This window comes from Theropithecus gelada, chromosome 11 (genome assembly GCF_003255815.1).
Source record: "Theropithecus gelada isolate Dixy chromosome 11, Tgel_1.0, whole genome shotgun sequence".
NCBI lineage: Eukaryota > Metazoa > Chordata > Mammalia > Primates > Cercopithecidae > Theropithecus > Theropithecus gelada.
Window position 1 is genome coordinate 16,251,377 of NC_037679.1, and position 24,024 is coordinate 16,275,400.

The following is a 24,024-nucleotide window of genomic DNA, read 5'->3' on the forward strand; positions in this document are numbered from 1 at the left end:
CCCACACATACCACATACACACACCACCACACACACCACACATACCACACACACCATACACCCCCACACACCACACCACATACACACATTCCCCACACACACCACACATACCCCACACACACCACACATACCACATACACACACCACCACATACAACACATACACCACATAGCACATACACTGCAGCACACACAAGACACACACCACACCATACAACACACCATACACACCACACAGGACACACCACACCCAGCCAACACACACACACATACCACATGCACACACACACTACAACATATATACACATACACCACACATACTGTACCACATACACACAGCACACACACCATACCACACACACACACCACATACACACATACCACACACACTGCAGCACACACAAGACACACACCACACCATACAACACACCATACACACCACCCACCAACACACACATACCACATACACACCACACATGACACATACACACCACACATAGGACTTATATACACACACCACACACCTACCACCCACAACACATATCACACGCCACATAGCACACACACACACACATCATACAGACATACTATAAATACCCCACACCCCACACACCACTCCCCACACACATTTGCCTGGTCCTGCTGTCCCTGAGCCTCCGTTACACAGACACATACAGCTGTACACACCTTTGAAACTGCAAAACCCTCAGTGCTCCTGTACCCCTTCCCCACAAGACATCTACGCACACAGATGGACTCTGCACACGCCTGGCGTCTCCTCCACATTGCGCACACACATTCATGTCACCCCCGCCCCTCAGGGCTCATCCACGCCCTTGGTGCCCCCACCCCCACCCTGGTCACTCTCCTCACTTGGAGCAACACAGACACCTGAGAGCCTGGGCGCACGTGCCCTCAGTGGGCACAAGTACATGCCCCACCGCCCCCCACCACAGACCTGCAGCTTTCCCAGGCATCTCTCATGCGCCCTGGGGCTCACTACTGCACCCATAATCTCAGGGCCCTCAGACTGGAATCTCCCAGAAATACTCAAAGCCCACCGTGCCCTGCCTAAAAGCACACACATCCTCAACAGCACAGCTGCCAAAAACCCCATGCACCTGGCCCTTCCACAGCAGCCATCCCCATGCCCTTCCCACTGGCTGCAAGCCGCTGTGCCTGCCATGGCTGAGCAGAGGCTTGGGAGCTCTGTGAAGTCAGTGAGTGGGTGAGCACTCTGGGTGCATGCACAATAGAGAACACTCTGCAGCCCTGCGCCCGCCCTGTCCCTGCTCAGGTGAACTCTCTCCATGCCGAATCAACAATGGTGGCTGCCAGGACCTGTGTCTGCTCACTCACCAGGGCCATGTCAACTGCTCGTGCCGAGGGGGCCGAATCCTCCAGGATGACCTCACCTGCCGAGGTGAGACAGGCAGCGGGGGAGGGGCTGGCGGGGAACCCAAGCACACACCAGGGATGGTGACTATCTCCCCAAAGTGCTCCAGCCCAGCCCCCCAAAGCCTTTTGCCAAGAAGAAGCTGATGATGACCTCAGCTTCAGGGGGGAGGAGGCATGGGCACTGGGGCCCACAACCCTGGCTCAGAAAGCTCCCTCCACCTCCCTCCCCAGCGGTGAATTCCTCTTGCCGAGCACAAGATGAGTTTGAGTGTGCCAATGGCGAGTGCATCAACTTCAGCCTGACCTGCGACGGCGTCCCCCACTGCAAGGACAAGTCCGATGAGAAGCCATCCTACTGCAGTAAGGAGCCCTCTGCAGCCCCTCCCTCTTCTAGGTCCAAAGCCCAAGTCCTCCTGCCCCAGGCCCCTGGCCCTCCGGCAGCAGCCTCAGCCCCTGCAGGATGGAGCAGGATCAGGACCCAGCTTCCTGACCATGAGTTTTGGGAGCTCATGAAGGGCAGAACCACTGTTAGCCTGTACTGGGCCTTTGGGTTGGGGGGCGGCCAGCTGGACATGTGCATGACGTCTCAGGGAGGCAGCCCTTTCCCTGTGCCTGTGGCTGATGCGCATCCTACTCCTCCATCTGCAGACTCCCGCCGCTGCAAGAAGACTTTCCGCCAGTGCAGCAATGGGCGCTGTGTGTCCAACATGCTGTGGTGCAACGGGGCCGACGACTGTGGGGATGGTTCTGATGAGATCCCCTGCAACAGTAAGTGAGGCGCACTGGCATAACCCATCTGTACCTCAGTTCCTGCCCCACCCTTCCCTGGCCGAGCTTTGTCCTTGGGCCCCGTGGTGTCTGGTTTAAGGCACTCTGTGACAGGCCAGGGCAGGTACTGTGGGCCAGGAGCTCTGTCCTGCATGCTCCAGGCCCACACAGAGAAAACTCTGGCCTGACGGTACGGGGCGGGCACTGTTCTAGAGACAGCCTGTGGTGTGGGCGAGTTCCGCTGCCGGGACGGGACCTGCATCGGGAACTCCAGCCGCTGCAACCAGTTTGTGGATTGTGAGGATGCCTCAGATGAGATGAACTGCAGTGAGTGACACCCTTTGCTGGCACCTCCTGGGCTCCTCCCCATCGCTCACTGCATCTCCCGCCTTCAGGCCCTCCTGCACCTGCCCACATTCCTCTCTGCCTTGCCCTGTCCCCACTGACAGCCTCCATCTCCCTGAGGCCCTGTCCCCATCCCGCTCCTGCTCCTGGGCTCCCATGGGGTTCCGAGAGGGGGCAGTGAGCGGATGGTGCAGACAGTGCCCCACTGGAAGGGCACTGTTCAACTTTTGGAAAAGCATGAAGGTACCGTAGGGCTGGCAACTGCCCCAGTGGGGGGTGATCGGGGGGAACCAGGAATCACCCTCACCCCTGCCCCCACCAGGTGCCACCGACTGCAGCAGCTACTTCCGCCTGGGCGTGAAGGGCGTACTCTTCCAGCCCTGTGAGCGGACCTCGCTCTGCTACGCACCCAGCTGGGTGTGTGACGGCGCCAACGACTGCGGGGACTACAGTGATGAGCGCGACTGCCCAGGTGGGCAGGGGCAGGTGTGTGGTGGGCGGTGGCCTGCGGTGAGCACGGCCTTCACACCTGCCTCGCCCCCTAGGTGTGAAACGCCCCAGATGCCCCCTGAATTACTTCGCCTGCCCTAGTGGGCGCTGCATCCCCATGAGCTGGACGTGTGACAAGGAGGATGACTGTGAACACGGCGAGGACGAGACCCACTGCAGTGAGTGACCACAGCACCCACTCAGTGCTCCAAGAACCTGCTGGGCCCCACTTCTTAGTCCCCCCTTGGAAAAGGGCACCCAGGGCCTTCACCCCCTGCCCCACTCTGCCTCTAGCTGCTGCTGAGCCCCCCCACAGAGGGTTGCTGTGGGCATTTCTCCTGTCCTTCCCATGGCATCAGCCTCCCCAGGTGGGTGACCCCCGCCCTTCCACATCTAACTGTGGCTTCCGACTGCCCCAGACAAGTTCTGCTCAGAGGCCCAGTTTGAGTGCCAGAACCATCGCTGCATCTCCAAGCAGTGGCTGTGTGACGGCAGCGATGACTGTGGGGACGGCTCGGATGAGGCTGCTCACTGTGGTGAGGAAGCTGGGATTGGGCTGGGGGAGGTGCCCCAGGGAGAGACAGACTCCACCCAATTCCACCCCACACACAGACACCCCTGCAGACAATGGCGAAGCAGCGAGTGCATCACCTCCGCTGCTGGCCCTCATCCACCCCCTCCTGAGTCTCTCGATGGCCCCCTCTCCCCCCACAGAAGGCAAGACGTGCGGCCCCTCCTCCTTCTCCTGCCCTGGCACCCACGTGTGCGTCCCCGAGCGCTGGCTCTGTGACGGTGACAAAGACTGTGCTGATGGTGCAGACGAGAGCATCGCAGCTGGTTGCTGTGAGTGGCGGGGCTGTGTGGACCGGGTGGACAGCAAATGACCCCAGTCTCACTTTGCAGATGGGGAAGCTGGGGTGCAGGAGAGGAAATGCCTCAGCGGGGTCTGCTGGGGTGGAGCCATAGCTGTAGTCCAGGTGTCCAGACTCCTCATAAGTGCCCCGCCCACTCTACCAGGAGAACCACAGGAGGTCAGGGTGGGGGACGGTCAGCTGCTGGCCGAGCAGGGCTGAAGGGCTGTGTCCACCTCTGTCCACAGTGTACAACAGCACCTGTGATGACCGTGAGTTCATGTGCCAGAACCGCCAGTGCATCCCCAAGCACTTCGTGTGTGACCATGACCGTGACTGTGCAGATGGCTCCGATGAGTCCCCCGAGTGTGGTGAGCCCTCGGCGGTGGTGGGAGGAGGCCCTGCCCTCCGCTGGGCCAGGGCATCAGCCTCACAGGTCCCTTCCTCCCCCAGAGTACCCGACCTGCGGCCCCAGCGAGTTCCGCTGTGCCAATGGGCGCTGTCTGAGCTCCCGCCAGTGGGAGTGTGATGGCGAGAATGACTGCCACGACCAGAGTGACGAGGCTCCCAAGAACCCACACTGCACCAGCCCAGGTGGGCCCCAGACCTGGCTTCCCTCTGCCCCCTCCCCAGACTGCCTGAGACCCTGCTGACCTGCTGCCTCCGCCCCTCTGCAGAGCACAAGTGCAATGCCTCGTCTCAGTTCTTGTGCAGCAGCGGGCGCTGTGTGGCTGAGGTACTGCTCTGCAATGGCCAGGATGACTGTGGTGACGGCTCGGATGAGCGTGGCTGCCACATCAACGAGTGTCTCAGCCACAAGCTCAGTGGCTGCAGCCAGGACTGTGAGGACCTCAAGATTGGCTTCAAGGTATGCCCAGCCCTGGGGAGGAGCTTCCACACCCCAGACGTGCCAGGAACGCCTTTTTCCACTGCCTCATTCATTCATTCATCCCCTAGACACTGGGGATACAGCAGTGAATGAGATGGAAATCTGCTTGGTTGGGGTCTGCCTCTATCTGGCAGGTAGAGAGCCAGCAGATTTGCTGACAGATGAGATACAGAGTGTGAGAGGAAAAGAGGAGTGAGGCGTCAAGTAGGCAAAAGATACACAGATCTGGAGTTCAAGGAGAGGCCCAGGTTGGAGAGGGAAGTCTGGGAGTTATCACCATAGAGATGCTATTTGAATCTATGAATCTGGATATGATTCCCAAGGGAGCAGTGTAGGTGGAGAAGAGAGCAGTCCAAAGTCTGAGCCCCCAGCTGAGCAACAGCCAGGAGCAGGGAGGTGAGGGGACCAGCAGAAGAGCCTGAGAAGGAGCAGCTGCTGAGGCAGGAGAACAGCCATGAGAAGAAAGCGTTTCCAGGGGGAGGGCACACGCAGCTCTGTCAAATGACACTCGGGGGCACACAGAAGGAGGCCTGGACTGCGAAGGCCAGACAGCCAGCTGGGTGGACTTAGTACCCATGTGCTGCTGCCCCTAATGAGGCCGGGTAGAAGGAATTGGAGTCTCTGAGCCAGGTCTCCAGGGTGGGAGGCCCAGACCCTGCCACACGCCCAGCCCAAGGCTCCCTGTGCCTGCAGTGCCGCTGTCGCCCTGGCTTCCGGCTGAAGGACGACGGCCGGACATGTGCCGATGTGGATGAGTGCAGCACCACCTTCCCCTGCAGCCAGCGCTGCATCAACACCCATGGCAGCTATAAGTGTCTGTGTGTGGAGGGCTACGCACCCCGCGGCGGCGACCCCCACAGCTGCAAGGCTGTGACTGGTGAGATTCACGCTTGGAGGGCATGAGGTGACCCAGGCAGCTGGGGGCTGTGTGGGACCGTCCGGGTGGCAGAGCTCCAGACAGGCAGGAGACCAGGGCCACTAGAATGTGCCAGGAGCTGAGGCAAGATCCTCTGTCTGCAGACGAGGAACCGTTTCTGATCTTTGCCAACCGGTACTACCTACGCAAGCTTAACCTGGATGGGTCCAACTACACGTTACTTAAGCAGGTACCAAACCCAGGCCTTCCTCCCCTTTGCCCATCTCCCAGACCCAGCACAGCCTCCCTTGCAAGTCTCCCCACTTAGGTCCAACCATCCCTCCCCTAGATGTAAATGTGGCCCCTGCTGCCACAACAGACTTCTGCTCTCCCTCATTCCCCTAATCCAGGGCCTGAACAATGCCGTTGCCTTGGACTTTGACTACCGAGAGCAAATGATCTACTGGACAGATGTGACGACCCAGGGCAGCATGATCCGAAGGATGCACCTTAATGGGAGCAACGTGCAGGTAAGGCAGGCGGCCCTCAGCGACCGACACTGACCCACCTCAGATGGCTGTTTTCAGATCGTCTCTCCTTCCCGTCCCACCAACCCAAATTGCTTCCTTCTCACTCCACTAGTCACTGTATGACTGCTTGTTCTGGCTGCTTACTCTCCTCTGGGCCCAGACAGCAAGGACCAGGAGATTCCTCTTGCTCTTCCCCTCACTGCTAGCCTCACGTCTCCCTAATTATCAGGAAGTTCCCCCTGAGGTCTGGCCAAGCACTGTGAGGCTTGGAGTGTGGTCCCATTCCCCACCTAGAGCCCCCTCTCCTAGAGGCTCTGCTGACACGTACATAGTGTCAGGCCCAGGACTGGGCATTTTACTTCCATGGTTCTCCCACCAGAGCTGGCAGAGGGAGCTCTACCCCATTTTATGCATGGGGAGGCTGAGCCTCACAGAGGCTTGCAGGTCTTCCCCCAGGTCACCCAGAGCTCTCCCTCCCCTGCCCCTTCCTGCAGGTCCTACACCGTACGGGCCTCAGCAACCCCGACGGGCTGGCTGTGGACTGGGTGGGTGGCAACCTGTACTGGTGCGACAAAGGCCGGGACACCATTGAGGTGTCCAAGCTCAATGGGGCCTATCGGACGGTGCTGGTCAGCTCTGGCCTCCGAGAGCCCAGGGCTCTGGTGGTGGATGTGCAGAATGGGTATGTGGCTGAGGAGGGGTGGGGAAGCCCTTGAAAGCAGCATCCAAGCCCAACCTCCCTGCAGGCCACTGGTGGGATGGGTTATGGGATCTCCCAGGGCTCACTGCCTACCCATCGCCAGGTACCTGTACTGGACAGACTGGGGTGACCACTCACTGATTGGCCGCATCGGCATGGATGGGTCCAGTCGCAGCGTCATTGTGGACACCAAGATCACATGGCCCAACGGCCTGACGCTGGACTATGTCACTGAGCGCATCTACTGGGCTGACGCCCGCGAGGACTACATTGAGTTTGCCAGCCTGGATGGCTCCAATCGCCACGTTGGTCAGTGTGCCAGTGAGGCTGTCCAGGCACAGCAGACTCGGTGGGGATGGAAGTCTGAAGCGACAGGGGATCAAGTTTTGGGGGCAAGAGTGGACATAAAAAGCAGAGGACATGGCCTCAGGACACCACTCGCTGGGGTGTGAGGTTCAGAGCACCCCAGGGGCTTCCCCAGCCTGGCCACCACCCAGGGAGAGGCCCTTCCCTTATATACACAGTTCTGGAGGACTGGCCCCGAGGAGGGTGGGGGTGGGAGGCCTGCGATGGGGAACTGCAGTGCTCCCCACTTCCCAAGGGAAACCATACACTGGCGGGGCAGAAACTTGCCATGAGGCAGTCTAGGTTTGAACTCCAGCTCTGACACTTGTTAACTGTGAGACCATGGGGGGCCCCTGAACCATCTGGAACTGGGGCTGACACCCACCTCGCAGGGTGGTGGTGGGGCTCGAGGAGGTGGAGTGGGCTGGCACCCTGTCCGAGCTCAGGCTGACTGGCACCATGCCTGCCCCTCGGCCCCACAGTGCTGAGCCAGGACATCCCGCACATCTTTGCACTGACCCTGTTTGAGGACTACGTCTACTGGACCGACTGGGAAACAAAGTCCATCAACCGAGCCCACAAGACCACGGGCACCAACAAAACGCTCCTCATCAGCACGCTGCACCGGCCCATGGACCTGCACGTCTTCCATGCCCTGCGCCAGCCGGACGGTGAGCAGGCAAGGGGTGGGAGCAGGTGAAGGGTGAGCTGGGAACTGGGGTCCCTGGGAGTTCCTGCTTATCCCTTCTCCAGCACTGACCAAGCCCTCTCCTGGCCAGACACTGGGAGACTCCAGGAGGGTCTAGACGGGGGATGGTTTGGCTCCCGGGAGCTTCAGCCAAGCCTGGATCCAGTCCTGGAATCTGGCAGCAGCAAGGCCCTGAGGCCAATCAAGTGGGGGTCTGGGTGCCGGGCCCCCAGAAGGACCCTGGGGGGGAAGCACAGAGGAGGTGGGGAGCTGGCCTTCAGGCCTGGCCTAATCCTGGAACCTTGAGAGAATCCTCTCCTGTCTCTGGCTTCAGCTCCCTCCTAAAAGAGGCAGGGTTTAGGCCACTCACCTCTGTCCAGGATGGAGTGAGTGAGGCAGCCTTTGGTAAGGCAGGAAATGTCACCACATTTCACGACGTTTTCTCTGGCAGTGCCCAATCACCCCTGCAAGGTCAACAATGGTGGCTGCAGCAACCTGTGCCTGCTGTCCCCTGGGGGAGGGCACAAATGTGCCTGCCCCACCAACTTCTACCTGGGCAGCGATGGGCGCACCTGTGTGTCCAACTGCACAGCGAGCCAGGTGAGGCTGTCCCCCAGATCCCATCACCAGTGCCCACTCCCTGACCCCCAATCCTCCTTAGACCCCAACACCTGCTCTGTCCTAATGCCCTCACACATCTGGTTTTCCCACGCTAACACCCCCACATTTCTTGCCTACCTCCTGTCTCCCCACAGCAATACTTTTACCCCCGTCACCTCACACAGATACCTCCACACCCTAACCTTGACCCTCCTCGCCATGCTCCAGTGCTGCCTTCCCCACCCTACCCCACGCAGCGCCACACCTGGCCTTTCTGCACTCACCATAGCCCAACCTGCCCCAGAACACCCTGACCCCTGCCTCAACTTCTTTGAAACATCCAACCCCCTCAAAAGAAGGACTTCTGAGTCTCCCAGATCCCCACCAACCCCTCTTGCCCCCGCCTGCCCTCCAGTTTGTGTGCAAGAACGACAAGTGCATCCCCTTCTGGTGGAAGTGTGACACCGAGGACGACTGCGGGGACCACTCAGATGAGCCCCCGGACTGCCGTGAGTGCCTGCTGGGGGTGACACAAGGGTCCCCAGCTGTGTCAGAGGCGGCCTGACTCCTGAGGCTTTGAATGGCCACTGGAGAGGCTGTGGCTGCAAGTGGACCTGGCCGTGTCCACCCCAGCCACTCTGACCCTGAGCCTCCCTCTCTGGCAGCCGAGTTCAAGTGCCGGCCCGGACAGTTCCAGTGCTCCACAGGCATCTGCACAAACCCTGCCTTCATCTGCGATGGAGACAATGACTGCCAGGACAACAGTGACGAGGCCAACTGTGGTAAAGCACTGCCTGGCCGCCCTCCCTCCTTCCCCAGCATCTTCCCCGCCCCAGGATTTGGGGCTCTCAAGGACAGGGAAGCTGCAGCCCATGGCAGCTTGCTCTCCAGGCTGGATTCCTGCGGCTCAAGCCTTTGTCCTCCCTGCTGAGGGATGGGCACCCTCTCCCTGCCCCTGAATCCTCCCTTCGCCATGAGTCACTCCCTCCTCCCCCCACAGACATCCACGTCTGCTTGCCCAGTCAGTTCAAATGTACCAACACCAACCGCTGTATTCCCGGCATCTTCCGCTGCAACGGGCAGGACAACTGCGGAGACGGGGAGGACGAGAGGGACTGCCGTGAGTGCCAGAGGTGGTGGGGGGGCAGCGGTGGGAGATGACACGGAAGCAGGGCAGGCAGAATCCCCCCCCACAGCTTTGAGAGGCTCTCAAATAGCTTTAGTAGATGGGCAACACAAATTATATTGGGTGTAACTTGCTTTGCTCATAAAAATCACCACGCGTGATATAGAGACATAGAGATCCAGAAAACAAAAAGCACCAAAACTGGGGGTAAACTGTTCCTTCCTCCCAAGAAGTTGCTGGCAGGACCAAGGCCAGGGCTTGGAAGAGGGAGAAGATGGTGATGGTGAACTGGAGTGGCAGGTGTAAGGGAGGGCCCTCATTCTCTTGCCCGCCCCGCAGCCGAGGTGACCTGCGCTCCCAACCAGTTCCAGTGCTCCATTACCAAACGGTGCATCCCCCGGGTCTGGGTCTGCGACCGGGACAATGACTGTGTGGATGGCAGTGACGAGCCCGCCAACTGCAGTGAGTTGCCTGGCCTGGAGCCCAGCTTCCCTCCCCAGTGTCTGCTACTCACACCACCCCAACGTGCGACCCCCTCAGTGGCCGCTCCCAGGCCCTCCCCACCCTCCTGGCAGACTCCTGGAAGGAGTCTCATCCTCACTGCGTGCCCACCCACTTGCAGCCCAGATGACCTGTGGCGTGGACGAGTTCCGCTGCAAGGATTCGGGCCGATGCATCCCAGCGCGCTGGAAGTGTGACGGAGAGGATGACTGCGGGGATGGCTCAGATGAGCCCAAGGAAGAGTGTGGTGAGCTGAGACCCCACTCCAGGAGGAAGACGGTCTACCTGGGTGGGAGGCATGGTGCCCCTGGCAGGCGGAGGGCTGGGGGCCGCCTGCTTACCATTCTCAGTGTGGCCCTGGTGCTGGGCTTCCTGGGCCTGCTGTAGGGCTGGGGAAGGAGGCCTGGCTGGAGCTTGCTTCCCCACATCCACCTGTGCCCCATGCCTCCCAGTTTCCCTATCCCTGCCCCTGCCCACGCCTCATCTGCGCATACCTGTGTGGAGTTTTCCTTGCCCACCCTATGGGACCTGTTCATCTTCTCCCCAAGGCAGCTGCCCACACACACACCCCCAATCATGTCTCCTGTCCCCAAACCTCCTTATAGACCCCACATCTCAAAACACTGCCTGGGCTCCCCGCGGCTGACCCTTCCCAAGCCAGGATGCCCACCCTCCCCGCCAAGCCAGCCTGACCATGCCATGCCTGTCTGGATCGTAATGTCTGCCCCAGCCCTGTCCCTGACTGCCCTGACACTTGCCTCCTCCAGATGAGCGCACCTGTGAGCCATACCAGTTCCGCTGCAAGAACAACCGCTGCGTGCCCGGCCGCTGGCAGTGCGACTACGACAACGATTGTGGCGACAACTCCGACGAGGAGAGCTGCAGTACGTCCCACCCGCCAGCCCCACGGGAGCCCCTCCCAGGCCTGGCCCTTGCCGTGCCGCCCTCCTGCCACAGGCCGCGCCAGAGCTGGCAGCCACCTCCCAGGGCGGGGGCAGGAGCCGCCCTCCTCACCCACCCCACTCCATGTTGTGTATTTGAGTTTGTGCCATTTCACCTCATCTCATGTTTCTCTCCATTTTCACACTGTCCTCTCGGGGTTGCAGAGGTAGGTGTCTCTGATGTGCCTGTGCTCCCACCACACCCCCACCTCTGCCCCAGAGCCCCCCATCCCTGTGCCGTGCCTCTACCCATCATCCTTGACTGACCTCTCCCCAAACCCTGGTGCTTGTCTCAGTGGTCTTGTCCCCGCTCCCCTCCCCAAACACAGTCTGTCCTGAGGGCAAGGCCAGGGACCTGTGCCCTCTCTGGTGTCTGTCCCATGGGGTAAGTGTGAGCCTGCCTGTGCCAAGCTGTTCCATAGAGGCAGCCAGTGGGCTCTGCCAGGACTGGCTCGGCCTCTGGGTCAGTCAGCTGTGGTCTTCAGAGACGTGGGGATGGGCCTTGGGCTCAGGACTGTGGCACTGCTGAGGCCTGGAGTCCTTGTGCCCACCCTCCTGGGCCTGTCTCCCCCTGTCCTTCCCAGCCCCTCGACCCTGCTCCGAGAGTGAGTTCTCCTGTGCCAACGGCCGCTGCATCGCAGGGCGCTGGAAATGCGATGGAGACCACGACTGCGCGGACGGCTCAGACGAGGTGGGCAGGGAGATGAGAAGGAAGGAGGTGGCCTCAGAAGAGTTCAGGCAGGGCTTGGGGGTGCCAAGAGCTGACCGGCTGCCTGTGCCCATGCCCACAGAAAGACTGCACCCCCCGCTGTGACATGGACCAGTTCCAGTGCAAGAGCGGCCACTGCATCCCCCTGCGCTGGCGCTGTGACGCAGACGCTGACTGCATGGACGGCAGCGACGAGGAGGCCTGCGGCACTGGCGGTGCGCCCCTTAGCTTGGTCTCCCTGGGTCCTCCCTCTGCTGCCCACCCTGTCACGTGGCTCAGTCATTCACTCGATCTTTCTCTTCTGTATTCATTCTTCATGCAACAAATATTTATTGAGCATTTACCATGTACCAGGCACTGCCATAGGTGTTAGGGACGTAGTAGTAAACAAGACACAGGACCCCTGAATACACATTTTTGTGCGGGTTGTGCCCAGCTCAGCGCCCCCTAGTCTAGGGGACCAGTTGAGCTGAAATCCAGCAAACCCTGAGGGCTGTACCTGTCTAGGCCCCAATCCACAAGTTCCTCCGAGACAGTCTGCTGCCCCAAGAAGAAAAGCCCTGCTATTTTCCCTTCCTGGGGCAGTGAGATAGTACCTGTCCCTCGTTGACCTGCCTGGGCTCAGCAGCACAGAGGGGGCAGGTGAAGCCCAGGGTGAGAAAAGACTGGGGCTTGGAGCGGAAATCCCAACTGTGTGGGCAGATGTCTTGGCTCTGCCTTGGTAGGCCAGGCACAGGGATGGGAACCTGGTCTTCCATTCCCAGCCCTGGTCTTCCATTCCCGCGTCCCTGCTGTGGAACTACACAGCCCCATGCCCTGCCACATACCAGAGAAGGAGTGCCCTCTGAACTCTTCCAGACACCCCTGAAAAATGACCTCTTCTCCCCTAAATACCAGAAAAGGCAGTTTGGCCCCACCAAGTAGAAAATTAAGAGACCTGATTCCAATTTGGCTGTGCCACTGCTTACCTGGTGACCCCTCTGAGCCTGGAACCCCCACCTGTGGAGAGAGGGGTCTGGGTGGGCTCATGGCTCATTCTCTCTCTTGGCTCCCCCTGGCACCAGTGCGGACCTGCCCCCTGGATGAGTTCCAGTGCAACAACACCTTGTGCAAGCCGCTGGCCTGGAAGTGCGATGGCGAGGATGACTGTGGGGACAACTCAGATGAGAACCCCGAGGAGTGTGGTGAGATTTGGTGCGGGGTTCCCGGGCTCCCCAGTGGCCAGCAGCCACCCCACCCTTCAAGACTAATTCCGGCTCTGTGTTCCCCTGGCTGTCGCAGCCCGGTTCGTGTGCCCTCCCAACCGGCCCTTCCGTTGCAAGAATGACCGTGTCTGTCTGTGGATCGGGCGCCAATGCGACGGCATGGACAACTGTGGGGATGGGACTGATGAAGAGGACTGTGGTGAGCAGGGGGCCGACAAAGGCCTGCAGGGGGCGGATAGTGCACAGTGGGATGAGTGTGAGCCTTGTGGGAGCTGCACTGGGGTTAGGATTAACCAGGAGGACTGGCCCAGGAAGGGGAGGATCCATTGCTAGGAGTCTGGAGGCTCTTTCAAGAGAAGCCCCTGGGGAAGGCTCTGGGGGCTGCCTGATGCATTAGGTCTTGGAGGTGGGGCTGGGAACCTGAAAGTTTGACTTGCCCCCACTGCAAGCCTTGTCAGTTAGGAATTGGGAGCCACTGGTATCTATGGGGTCACTGTGGGAGGAGGGGGCAGGGGTGAATACCCAGGGTCTAAAGCCTCCACCCTCCTCAGAGCCCCCCACGGCCCAGACCACCCACTGCAAAGATAAGAAGGAGTTTCTTTGCCGGAACCAGCGCTGCCTCTCCTCCTCCCTACGCTGCAACATGTTCGACGACTGCGGGGATGGCTCTGACGAGGAGGACTGCAGCATCGGTGAGGCCCAGCAGCAGACTGGACGCTGGTGGGGAGCGGGGAGAGCCGAGCCCCAGCCTGGGGTGGCTCAAGGGAGGGCATCCACTCTCTGTCCCCCACAGACCCCAAGCTGACCAGCTGCGCCACCAACGCCAGCATCTGTGGGGACGAGGCACGCTGCGTACGCACCGAGAAAGCAGCCTACTGTGCCTGCCGCTCTGGCTTCCACACCGTGCCCGGCCAGCCCGGATGTCAAGGTAGGAAAGTGGAGCAGAGCAGGGGCGGACACCCCAGCTGTGGACCCCCATGACCCTCCCTGTAACCCCTAGACATCAACGAGTGCCTGCGCTTCGGCACCTGCTCCCAGCTCTGCAACAACACCAAGGGCGGCCACCTCTGCAGCTGCGCTCGGAACTTCATGAAGACGCACAACACCTGCAAGGCTGAAGGTGCCAGAGCTGCCAGAGGGCAGAAAGGCTGGATGGGGCAGGGCGATCGGGTTATCAAACGGGGCTGACTTGGAATTGAATGTCTTCCTGTGGACATCTTGCCCGGACAGGAAGCCCCATACTCATAGGTGCAGCTGCCTGAGCAAAGGGCTGGCCCGAGCAGAGGGAGCAGGTCCTGGGGCTGGCTCACTGAAGGAGTCTGGGATGCAGCAGTGCTCTGAATTGCACACACGCCTCCTCACCCACCACTGCCAGAACGAGAGCACACTCAGACACGCAGTGCACACTCACAGTCATGGGGGCCTTACCTGCACATTCCCCACACGCTTTGATGCCCACCTGTGCCTTCCTCATGCCTGTGCACATTCACACACACCCCTGGAACACACACACCCCCACCATGCACTGCTGTGCACACCCACATGCTCCATGCCAAGCATACACACCCCATGTGCCTATGCACCCCCGAGCATGTGCCAGGCAGTTTGTAGCAGAGAGCATGGTGATGCCCTCCAGCAGCCTTGAGGAGGCAGAAGTCTCTGGGTCTAGAGGGGCAGGGACAGCTTTTTGGCTGAAAGGAGCAGGTCACAGTGGATCAGCTCAGGGGAGGAGAGGAGGAGGTCCAGAGGCTGAGGTTGGAGCCTGCAACCCTGAGCAGGGAGGGTAAGTAGCAGCTTCTGGCCAGAGCAGATTGTTCTACTAGGAGAGAGGACACCGTTCATGTGAAAGGAGCTGAGCTGGGTGGGGTGCACATCTCCATCCCACAGCCCCAGCCCTGACCTCTTGTTTCTCCAGGCTCTGAGTACCAGGTCCTGTACATTGCTGATGACAATGAGATCCGCAGCCTGTTCCCTGGGCACCCCCATTCGGCTTACGAGCAGGCATTCCAGGGCGACGAGAGCGTCCGCATTGATGCCATGGATGTCCATGTCAAGGCTGGCCGTGTCTATTGGACCAACTGGCACACGGGCACCATCTCCTACCGCAGCCTGCCACCTGCTGCGCCTCCTACCACTTCCAACCGCCACCGGCGACAGATTGACCGGGGTGTCACCCACCTCAACGTGAGTGCCCACGCTGGCGTGGATGTAGTGGAAGAGCTCCATAGAGCAAGCGGTTCAGAGCAGGATTTGAAAAGAGCAGTGGCACAGTGGCTCATGCCTCTAATCCCAGCACTTTGGGAGGCCAAGGCGGGCAGATCACCTGAGGTCAGGAGTTTGAGACCAGCATGGCAACATGGTGAAACCTTGTCTCTAAGAAAAATACAAAAATTAGCCAGGCATGGTGGCGGGCGCCTGTAATCGCAGCTACTCAGGAGGCTGAGGCAGGAGAATCCCTTGAACCTGGAAAGTGGAGCTTGCAGTGAGCCGAGTGCCACTCGGTTGCAGTGGCACTGAGGTTGCAGAGTACCACTGCACTCCAGCCTGGGTAACAGAGCGAGACTCCGTCTCAAAAAAAAAAAAAAAAAAAAAAAAGATAAGAAAAGAAAAGGGCAGTGTGAGGGGCCAAGGGTGAGAGTGGGGCAGGGGGGCAGTCTTAGGATTGTGTTCTGTGGCATGGCCGGCAGGAAGACAGAGCAGTGGGAATGGTCAGCAGCTGGCTGTGCTGTAGGCAGCCCAGGGCGCAGGGCACGATGGGCAGCAGACAGCCCTCCGGCACCAGTCCCCCGTCGTTGCCACCACACACTGTGTACGTCTTAGCTGCCTCACTTAACCTCTTTGGGTTTCACTCTGTTTATCAATAAAATTAGGTGATCATCGCCAACGTGCAGGCTTCAGGGAGGGCTCACCAGCCCCGTGTGAGAGCTGCAAGTCTGGTGCATAAGCTCCATGCTGCTCGAATCTCTTTAAAGCCAGGGGCTTGGCTGTGAGCCTGGGGTGACGTTCCAGCAGGGACAGGCTGGCAGAGTGGTGGTGGGGGGATAATGGCAGGAAGACAAAGCGGTGGGCCCTGAATCTGTGGCTTCCATTCAGATTTCAGGGCTGAAGATGCCCAGAGGCATTGCCATCGACTGGGTGGCCGGAAACGTGTACTGGACTGACTCGGGCCGAGATGTGATTGAGGTGGCACAGATGAAGGGCGAGAACCGCAAGACACTCATCTCGGGCATGATTGATGAGCCCCACGCCATTGTGGTGGACCCACTGAGGGGGTGGGCAGGGGCCCTGGGGGGAGGCCTCTGGGCTGGTGGTAGGAAGCCTTGGGGACAGGGTTGGGGGCTGCACCCACAGGCATGCCCTTTCCTCCCTGGCCAGCCTGAGGACAGAGTCCTTCTCAGGCCCTTGGGCCTTCTTGGCCACCCCTGCCTGGCCCTCCCGATGCTGCCTCTGCCAAGGGCCCCCAGCTGGGCCTGCTTGGGCAGGGACCTGACTTCTGCTCGGCCGGCTGTCATGCACAGCCACACTCTGCCCCAGGGAACAGCTCTGCCAGTGTCGGTGGCTCTGAATGAGCACACTGTGGCTTTAGAGGAAAAGCCCCTCAACCCGCTCCGAAGTGGACTCCCTCCTGCTTCTCTGTAGAAGAACAGAACGCCCTCCTCCCAGTCCCTAGCAGTCCCTGTGCCCAGACCAAGAAGCTGGTGTCCTGCCTGGGCCTGTCTCCTCTGGCCCTCCGGCCTGCCCACACTCACCCCTTCTCCCTCCCCAGCACCATGTACTGGTCAGACTGGGGCAACCACCCCAAGATTGAGACGGCAGCGATGGATGGGACCCTTCGGGAGACACTGGTGCAGGACAACATTCAGTGGCCCACAGGTTCATGGGGCAGGGGGCGGGAGGGACCGGGTGTGGAGGGGGCCCGGCTCACAGAGCCCAGCTACTGCTGAAGTCACACAAAAGTGAAGGATGGGATGGGGCTTGGACTGGGACGGGGTGGATTGGCCGTGGAGGCTTTTCCCGGAAGAGGCGACTGTGAGTGGCATGAGAACAGGGTGGAACTGTCCCAGGCATGGAGGCAATTCTTTCCACCCTAAGGCTGCGTTGGGGAGGCCAAGCCCTCACAGTGCTCTCTCCCTCCCCAGGCCTGGCCGTGGATTATCACAATGAGCGGTTGTACTGGGCAGATGCCAAGCTTTCAGTCATCGGCAGCATCCGGCTCAATGGCACGGACCCCATTGTGGCTGCTGACAGCAAACGAGGTCAGAACCTGGTAGCAGTCGCAGTCCCCAGCCCTGTCCCCAACCCTGACATCCTCCCTACTAAGCCAGAGGCCTCACTTCAATGCCTCCCATCCTTTGTCACTGACCCCCAGCAATGCTGTAGTACCTTCCAGGCCTCTCCAGCTGGCCTCCCCCTGAACCTGCCCTGCAGGCATGAGGCCCACCCTGACCCTCTGGCCTACTTGTCCATTCATTGGTTGGGTTGCACGGAGGCAGCATAGGTACATTAGGAACATAGCAAATGCGGGGAGAAGGAACAGAAGTCAGCCATGAATGACCCCAGAAGTCTAGGGGTGATGGGACCTTTTGCCAGTAGTGGCCACAGGAAGAGGAACAGGCGTGGGGAGGGGAATTTGGTCTGGATGTGTTGAGTTTGAGGTGTCTGGGAGCCATGGGTGCCAGTGTCCTGGACAGCGTGGCCAGGGTCTGAGTGCCCCTCAGGTCCCCTCTGACTCCACCTCCTCCCCTAGGCCTAAGTCACCCCTTCAGCATCGACGTCTTTGAGGATTACATCTATGGTGTCACCTACATCAATAATCGTGTCTTCAAGATCCATAAGTTTGGCCACAGCCCCTTGGTCAACCTGACAGGGGGCCTGAGCCACGCCTCTGATGTGGTCCTGTACCATCAGCACAAGCAGCCCGAAGGTGGGGGCGGAGGGGAGCCTGGGCTGGGGAAGGGAGGCCTGTGGGCATTGAGTCTCCAAGCTGTGGCCTTGGGACCTGGTGGAGAGGGGGTCACCCTGGGCTCATAGGGCTCAGAGAAGGGTCCTGCTCAGCATCCTCCCCACCCCACCCATACCTGCAGTGACCAACCCATGTGACCGCAAGAAATGCGAGTGGCTCTGCCTGCTGAGCCCCAGTGGGCCTGTCTGCACCTGTCCCAATGGGAAGCGGCTGGACAACGGCACATGTGTGCCTGTGCCCTCTCCAACACCCCCCCCAGATGGTACGCTCATGCCCTCCCAATCCCAGCCATGCCTCAGGACTCTCCTTCCTGTGGCTCCTGACTTCCCCTGACCTTGTTGCCTGTACTTCTCCTCCTATTCCCCTGGCTCTGCCCCTTGACGGGCCCTTCCTGCAGCTCCCCGGCCTGGAACCTGTAACCTGCAGTGCTTCAACGGTGGCAGCTGTTTCCTCAATGCACGGAGGCAGCCCAAGTGCCGCTGCCAGCCCCGCTACACAGGTGACAAGTGTGAACTGGACCAATGCTGGGAGCACTGTCGCAATGGGGGCACCTGTGCTGCCTCTCCCTCTGGTATGCCCCCTCATCCTGCAACGCCTGCTCCTTGCCCCGGGTCCCAACCCCACCACCCACCACCCCACCTTAGGCAGATGCCCACCCCTGCCTCGCCTCCAGCCTCCTTTCCATGACCCAGCATCCATTCACTCCAGTCTCTGACTCTCGCCCAGGTCCCCCCAGCCCATTCCTCTGCTATAGGGCCAGGTGGTCCCAAGGGCCACAGTCCCGCTCACACATCCTCTCCCACCAGGCATGCCTACGTGCCGGTGCCCCACGGGCTTCACGGGCCCCAAATGCACCCAGCAGGTGTGTGCAGGCTACTGTGCCAACAACAGCACCTGCACTGTCAACCAGGGCAACCAGCCCCAGTGCCGATGCCTACCTGGCTTCCTGGGCGACCGCTGCCAGTACCGTGAGTGAGCCTTCCCTGGGCCCCAGGGCAGGCAGGAGGGTGACGGGTGATGGGGAACCCCAGAGCATGGGGTGATGTTCAACCTGTGCCTGGGACGCACAGGGTCAAGTTCAGGAAAAGAGGCCTTAAGCAGCTGAGCCAGACCCAAGCTGCTGGTGCTTCCCCACAAAGGTGCTGGCACACTTCCCCCGAGGCAGTGCACCCCCCGGCACCAAGATCATGCAAACAGAAAAGCTCTGTTCAACCTTTGGAGAGCCCTCATGAGGGTGGGGCTTGAGACACTTCTCTCCCTCCCCAACCACAGGGCAGTGCTCTGGCTACTGTGAGAACTTTGGCACATGCCAGATGGCCGCTGATGGCTCCCGACAATGTCGCTGCACTGCTTACTTTGAGGGACTGAGGTGTGAGGTGAACAAGTGCAGCCGCTGTCTCGAAGGGGCCTGTGTGGTCAACAAGCAGAGTGGGGATGTCACCTGCAAGTGAGTGGAGCCCTCCTCCACAGTTCCACTCAGCCCAGCCCCTGCCCTGTCCTAGCCCTGCCCTGCCCCTTCCTCAGCAACCCAGACACACCTCTGCCGGCCCCAGCACCAGCCTCTGATTCCTTCCTGCAGCTGCACGGACGGCCGGGTGGCCCCCAGCTGTCTGACCTGCATCGGCCACTGCAGCAATGGCGGCTCCTGCACCATGAACAGCAAAATGATGCCTGAGTGCCAGTGAGTTGGGCCCGGGCTTCACCCAGGCATAGATCATCCCTCCCTTCCCCAGATCTGAGCAGGAAGATCGTCAGGCGTCAGCGCCCACCCCCCGCCACCCCGTTTCCCTGGCAGCAGCGGCTATGGAGGTTATGCCTACTCATCTGTGTTCCTCCTTTCTGCAGGTGCCCACCCCACATGACAGGGCCCCGGTGTGAGGAGCACGTCTTCAGCCAGCAGCAGCCAGGACGTAGGTGGCAGGGGGTGGGGCAGGCAGGGCCACTGGGACCTAGAGCAGGGGGACCGTGTGCCTCCTGCTTCCCTGAGCCTTGGTGACTCAGTGTCCCACCTCTTCCCTCCAGATATAGCCTCCATTCTAATCCCTCTGCTCTTGCTGCTGCTGGTGCTTCTGGTGGCCGGAGTGGTATTCTGGTATAAGCGGCGAGTCCAAGGGTGAGTCACAGGGAATCTGGAACATTCTGGCCATTATTTTGCCATCCTAACCTTCCCCCCAGTAATCTCTGCCTCCTTATATTCCTGCTTCTCCCCAGGGCGAAGGGCTTCCAGCACCAGCGGATGACCAACGGGGCCATGAATGTGGAGATTGGGAACCCCACCTACAAGATGTACGAAGGCGGAGAGCCTGATGACGTGGGAGGCCTACTGGACGCCGACTTTGCCCTGGACCCTGACAAGGTGGGCTGGAAGGCGGGCAGGGTGGAGGGCCAAGAGGCTGTGGGTGGCCTAACCAAAGGTGTTGGGTTAGGTGAGGGACAGAGGTGGGGGTGGGGTGACCTGGGCCACAGGCCCAGCCCCTAAGCCCTACCTGAACCCTCTGTCACCCTGCAGCCCACCAACTTCACCAACCCCGTGTATGCCACACTCTACATGGGGGGCCACGGCAGTCGCCACTCCCTGGCCAGCACGGACGAGAAGCGAGAACTCCTGGGCCGGGGCCCTGAGGACGAGATAGGGGACCCCTTGGCATAGGGCCCTGCCCCGTCGCACTTCCCCCAGAAAGCCTCCTGCCCCCTGCCAGTGAAGTCCTTCAGTGAGCCCCTCCCCAGCCAGCCCTTCCCCGGCCTCGCCGGATGTATAAATGTAAAAATGAAGGAATTACGTTTTATATGTGAGCGAGCAAGCCAGCAAGCGAGCACAGTATTATTTCTCCATCCCCTCCCTGCCTGCTCCTCGGCACCCCCATGCTGCCTTCAGGGAGGCAGGCAGGGAGGGCTTGGGGCTGCACTTCCTACCCTCCCACCAGAACACACCCCACCGGGAGAGCTGGTGGTGCAGCCTCCCCCTCCCTGTATAAGACACTTTGCCAAGGCTCTCCCTTCTCGACCCTTCCCCTGCTTGCCCGCTCCCACAGCTCCCGGAGGGCTAATTCTGGGGAAGGAGAGTTCTTTGCTGCCCCTGTCTGGAAGACGTGGCTCTGGGTGAGGTAGGCAGGAAAGGATGGAGTGTTTTAGTTCTTGGGGGAGGCCACCCCAAAGCCCAGCCCTGACTCCAGGGGCACCTATGAGATGGCCATGCTGAATCCCCCTCCCAGACAGGCCCTTCCAGTCTCCAGGGCCCCCACCGAGGTTCCCAGGGCTGGAGACTTCCTCTGGTAAACATTCCCCCAGCCTCCCCTCCCTTGGGGACACCGAGGAGGTGGGCCACACCCAGGAAGGGCAAGTGGGCAGCCCCGTTTTGGGGACGTGAACGTTTTAATAATTTTTGCTGAATTCCTTTACAACTAAATAACACAGATATTGTTATAAATAAAATTGTAAAAAAAAAAAAAAAGTCAAAAAAAAAAAAAAGAAAGAAAGAAAGAAAAAAAGCCGCTGGTGTCTGCCTGTGTGTGAGAGACGCTGGGACCTGGGGCTGCGCTTTCCTGCTTCGGCCACCAGAGGGAAACCTGCCCCGCCCTGGAGGCAGGCTGGCGCGTGGTTTTCAGTGCCCTTCTCCCAGGGCCCTCTCCCTCTCTCCATCTTGCTGTGCCCGGGAAGCGGGTGGCACTGGACTTGACATGGAAGATCTGCTTCTCCTGGCTGTGTGACCTTCAGCCGTGACTTCGTGTCTCCGGATTTTGTGTTCCTTCTGGCTCTAGGACACTAACTCAGATCTGTTTATCTGCGTTCACTTCTACCGGACACCACCCCCCTACCCAAAATGATCTCCCACAGTGAGAAGCCCCACTGTAAGAAGTGAATACACTGAGGCTGCGTAGGCTTTCCCATCCTTCAGGGTGCTCCCATGCGGTTCTGTCTGCCTGAGTTTGCTCTTGAAGCATTGACATCTCACTTTGTGGAGGCTAATGAATGAAATGCGAAGTAAAATGCTGCATTCCAGAGCGGGGTGTCTTCTGCGGTGAAGGAGAGCTGGCGAGACCAGTTTGCCAGGCCCCCTAGGCCCCCAGAAGCTCCAGCTTACCAATCATTTCAGTCATTCCAGGGGGTAACAGGAAAAAACCGTCAATCAAAAGTGTCCAGGTTCATTTCAACCCCTGCCTAGAGGGGGAAACTTCTTGCAGAAAGTTGCACAGTTTACACTGCCCAGGACTGAGAGAGGGTTTGAGTTCCAGGACAGCAAATATGAGCTCAGGGAGGGTGGGTGCAAATGCCTGAAGATCCCTTACCCAACTCCCAACGGGGGAGTACTGCCTTTCATTCCTCCTCCCTCACTGGTTCAAATCCAGGAGATTCCTCCCAGGCTTCCTTCTGACTTGGGGAAGCTGCAAGTCTAGGCACCTGTGGAAACAGGGGCCCTCCCCTTCCCTCTTAGCCTTGAGAAGCCCTCTCCAACCTCATCCTCCAAGCCAACTCTGAGATCCTCCCCAGCCTACCCAAGGGCCCTGGATGGGCAACTCTGCCAGGAAACAGAATCCGTATTTGCCAACTGGGAGGTCTGTGTCCCAATTTGGCCACCAGGTGGTGTCTGTACTCCTACAGCACTGCCTATCCTGAAGGCCCACACAGCCCCCGCCTCAGCACTCATTATGCACCTGGGACCCCAGCCCAGCCTCTCATTTCCTTCCCTCTGGCTATTTTGCCACACCCCCCCCACCCTCTGCCAGCCGGCTCCCCTCCCTCCCCCAGTGCCTGCCCGCTCCCACCACCACCAGCCCCACCCCTGCCCCTCTGCCAGCCACGCATCTGGCGCCCCCCGGGAGCCACTGATTCTCTGCCTGTCACCTCAAGATCCTGGGCAGAGTGACAAAGGACCCCTGCTGCAGCTTGGAAGGCACACCCCTCCAGTCAGCATCCCCCCTTCGCCCATCAGGACCTGCTAGGAGAGGGTCCAGCAGGAGGCAGTTTTTCAAACTACCCACCTGGGAGGCAGGTGGGAAGCCCTCACCTCCGCCTGAGAGAGAGGAAGAACCAGGGACAGAGGCTGAGAACCAGGGACAGAGGCTGATACCGAATGAGAGGCAGAGACCCAGAGGTGGAGAGACAGGGGGACAGAGGCAAAGACCCAGAGACAGGGCGAGTAGTGTGCATGTGAGTGTTTGCACTTGTGTTTGTGCGAGCGCGCACATATATGTGTGTGTAACTGGAGAGAGAACAGGTGGCCTGTGACGGTAGCTAAAGAAGGAGAGATGTTGTGGGTTGGGCCCCCAGAAGACCAGGACCCTGATAATGGGCTTCTGTCCTGGACAGCCTAGGCCTTGGTGTGCCCACTGCTCCCACCCACTACTGAAGCAGCCCCCTTGCTTGGAACCTGGGCTCAGGGTTCTGGCTCAAGGCCAGAAGGACCTTCTGTCCCTTCCTGCCTCTCTGAAGACTTCTGCCCCTTCCTGCCTCTCTCCTCTCTACTCCCACCCTGGCACCCAGGTTCCTGCCTCCTCGCTTCTGCCTGTCTCCCTGGGTGTCTCTGCCTCTGCCTCATCCTCTCAGCACCCGGTCCTTTTCCTGACTCGTGTGTGTGGTTGTCACATCCCATATCTATCTGTCCATTTCTTTGTATGTGCCCCTGCTCGTCTTCTGGGCTGCCAGTGACAGCATACACCTGTGTGTGTCTCAGTGTGTGTGTCCACCTCTGTGGGTGTTTGCTTTCTGCCAAGACAAGGAGAGGGTGAGCGCACTGAGCAGCTGTCTGGATGTGCTTGTCTGGGTGCAGGTGTGCTCCTCTGTTGCTGTGCTCCTGTGTCAGGGTGCCGCTAAGTGTGTGCCTGTCTCTGTATTTCGCTCTGTGTGCCCTGTCCCCGTGAATGCATCTGCATGCATCCCTGGGGTGGGCTCTCAAGGGATGTGTCTGTCTCTCGGTCTCTTTGCTTGTCCCTATCTCTCACTGTCTAGGTGTTGGTCATACCACATCCTCAGCCACAGTCTCAGAGCATAGCAACAGCTGACAGCTGAAGCTTCCCGGGCAGGAGAGAGAGAGAGAGGCTGTGGGGAGGAGGGAACCGAGGAAGAAACAGAGAAGAGGATGGGGACAGAGGGCTGGGGCTGGGGACAGAGACAAGGACAGAGA

The 24,024-nt window shown here is 59.8% G+C and overlaps 1 protein-coding gene across 2 annotated transcripts in view; it reads left to right on the plus strand.

The window, feature by feature from the left end:
* LRP1 (LDL receptor related protein 1) overlaps positions 1 to 21,379 on the plus strand; it is an 84,570-nt gene extending 63,191 nt beyond the window's left edge. For both annotated transcript variants that reach the window (XM_025401871.1, XM_025401872.1), the window contains 45 exons: positions 1,297 to 1,422; positions 1,629 to 1,757; positions 2,046 to 2,165; positions 2,379 to 2,492; positions 2,833 to 2,982; positions 3,056 to 3,178; positions 3,419 to 3,535; positions 3,714 to 3,842; positions 4,099 to 4,221; positions 4,304 to 4,444; positions 4,528 to 4,718; positions 5,433 to 5,616; positions 5,760 to 5,845; positions 6,006 to 6,125; positions 6,620 to 6,807; positions 6,929 to 7,134; positions 7,653 to 7,841; positions 8,310 to 8,458; positions 8,874 to 8,967; positions 9,124 to 9,240; positions 9,459 to 9,578; positions 9,924 to 10,046; positions 10,207 to 10,332; positions 10,853 to 10,969; positions 11,611 to 11,717; positions 11,818 to 11,950; positions 12,800 to 12,919; positions 13,017 to 13,139; positions 13,492 to 13,632; positions 13,734 to 13,868; positions 13,941 to 14,060; positions 14,856 to 15,124; positions 16,034 to 16,212; positions 16,707 to 16,813; positions 17,080 to 17,196; positions 17,688 to 17,864; positions 18,025 to 18,165; positions 18,301 to 18,474; positions 18,710 to 18,871; positions 19,176 to 19,350; positions 19,483 to 19,584; positions 19,749 to 19,813; positions 19,926 to 20,016; positions 20,115 to 20,259; positions 20,413 to 21,379. In XM_025401871.1, the coding sequence (XP_025257656.1) occupies positions 1,297 to 1,422; positions 1,629 to 1,757; positions 2,046 to 2,165; positions 2,379 to 2,492; positions 2,833 to 2,982; positions 3,056 to 3,178; positions 3,419 to 3,535; positions 3,714 to 3,842; positions 4,099 to 4,221; positions 4,304 to 4,444; positions 4,528 to 4,718; positions 5,433 to 5,616; positions 5,760 to 5,845; positions 6,006 to 6,125; positions 6,620 to 6,807; positions 6,929 to 7,134; positions 7,653 to 7,841; positions 8,310 to 8,458; positions 8,874 to 8,967; positions 9,124 to 9,240; positions 9,459 to 9,578; positions 9,924 to 10,046; positions 10,207 to 10,332; positions 10,853 to 10,969; positions 11,611 to 11,717; positions 11,818 to 11,950; positions 12,800 to 12,919; positions 13,017 to 13,139; positions 13,492 to 13,632; positions 13,734 to 13,868; positions 13,941 to 14,060; positions 14,856 to 15,124; positions 16,034 to 16,212; positions 16,707 to 16,813; positions 17,080 to 17,196; positions 17,688 to 17,864; positions 18,025 to 18,165; positions 18,301 to 18,474; positions 18,710 to 18,871; positions 19,176 to 19,350; positions 19,483 to 19,584; positions 19,749 to 19,813; positions 19,926 to 20,016; positions 20,115 to 20,259; positions 20,413 to 20,553 (6,206 nt within the window). In that variant the 3' untranslated portion in view covers positions 20,554 to 21,379. The remainder of the gene's footprint in view (positions 1 to 1,296; positions 1,423 to 1,628; positions 1,758 to 2,045; positions 2,166 to 2,378; positions 2,493 to 2,832; positions 2,983 to 3,055; positions 3,179 to 3,418; positions 3,536 to 3,713; positions 3,843 to 4,098; positions 4,222 to 4,303; positions 4,445 to 4,527; positions 4,719 to 5,432; positions 5,617 to 5,759; positions 5,846 to 6,005; positions 6,126 to 6,619; positions 6,808 to 6,928; positions 7,135 to 7,652; positions 7,842 to 8,309; positions 8,459 to 8,873; positions 8,968 to 9,123; positions 9,241 to 9,458; positions 9,579 to 9,923; positions 10,047 to 10,206; positions 10,333 to 10,852; positions 10,970 to 11,610; positions 11,718 to 11,817; positions 11,951 to 12,799; positions 12,920 to 13,016; positions 13,140 to 13,491; positions 13,633 to 13,733; positions 13,869 to 13,940; positions 14,061 to 14,855; positions 15,125 to 16,033; positions 16,213 to 16,706; positions 16,814 to 17,079; positions 17,197 to 17,687; positions 17,865 to 18,024; positions 18,166 to 18,300; positions 18,475 to 18,709; positions 18,872 to 19,175; positions 19,351 to 19,482; positions 19,585 to 19,748; positions 19,814 to 19,925; positions 20,017 to 20,114; positions 20,260 to 20,412) is intronic.
* Positions 21,380 to 24,024: the final 2,645 nt, after the last annotated feature.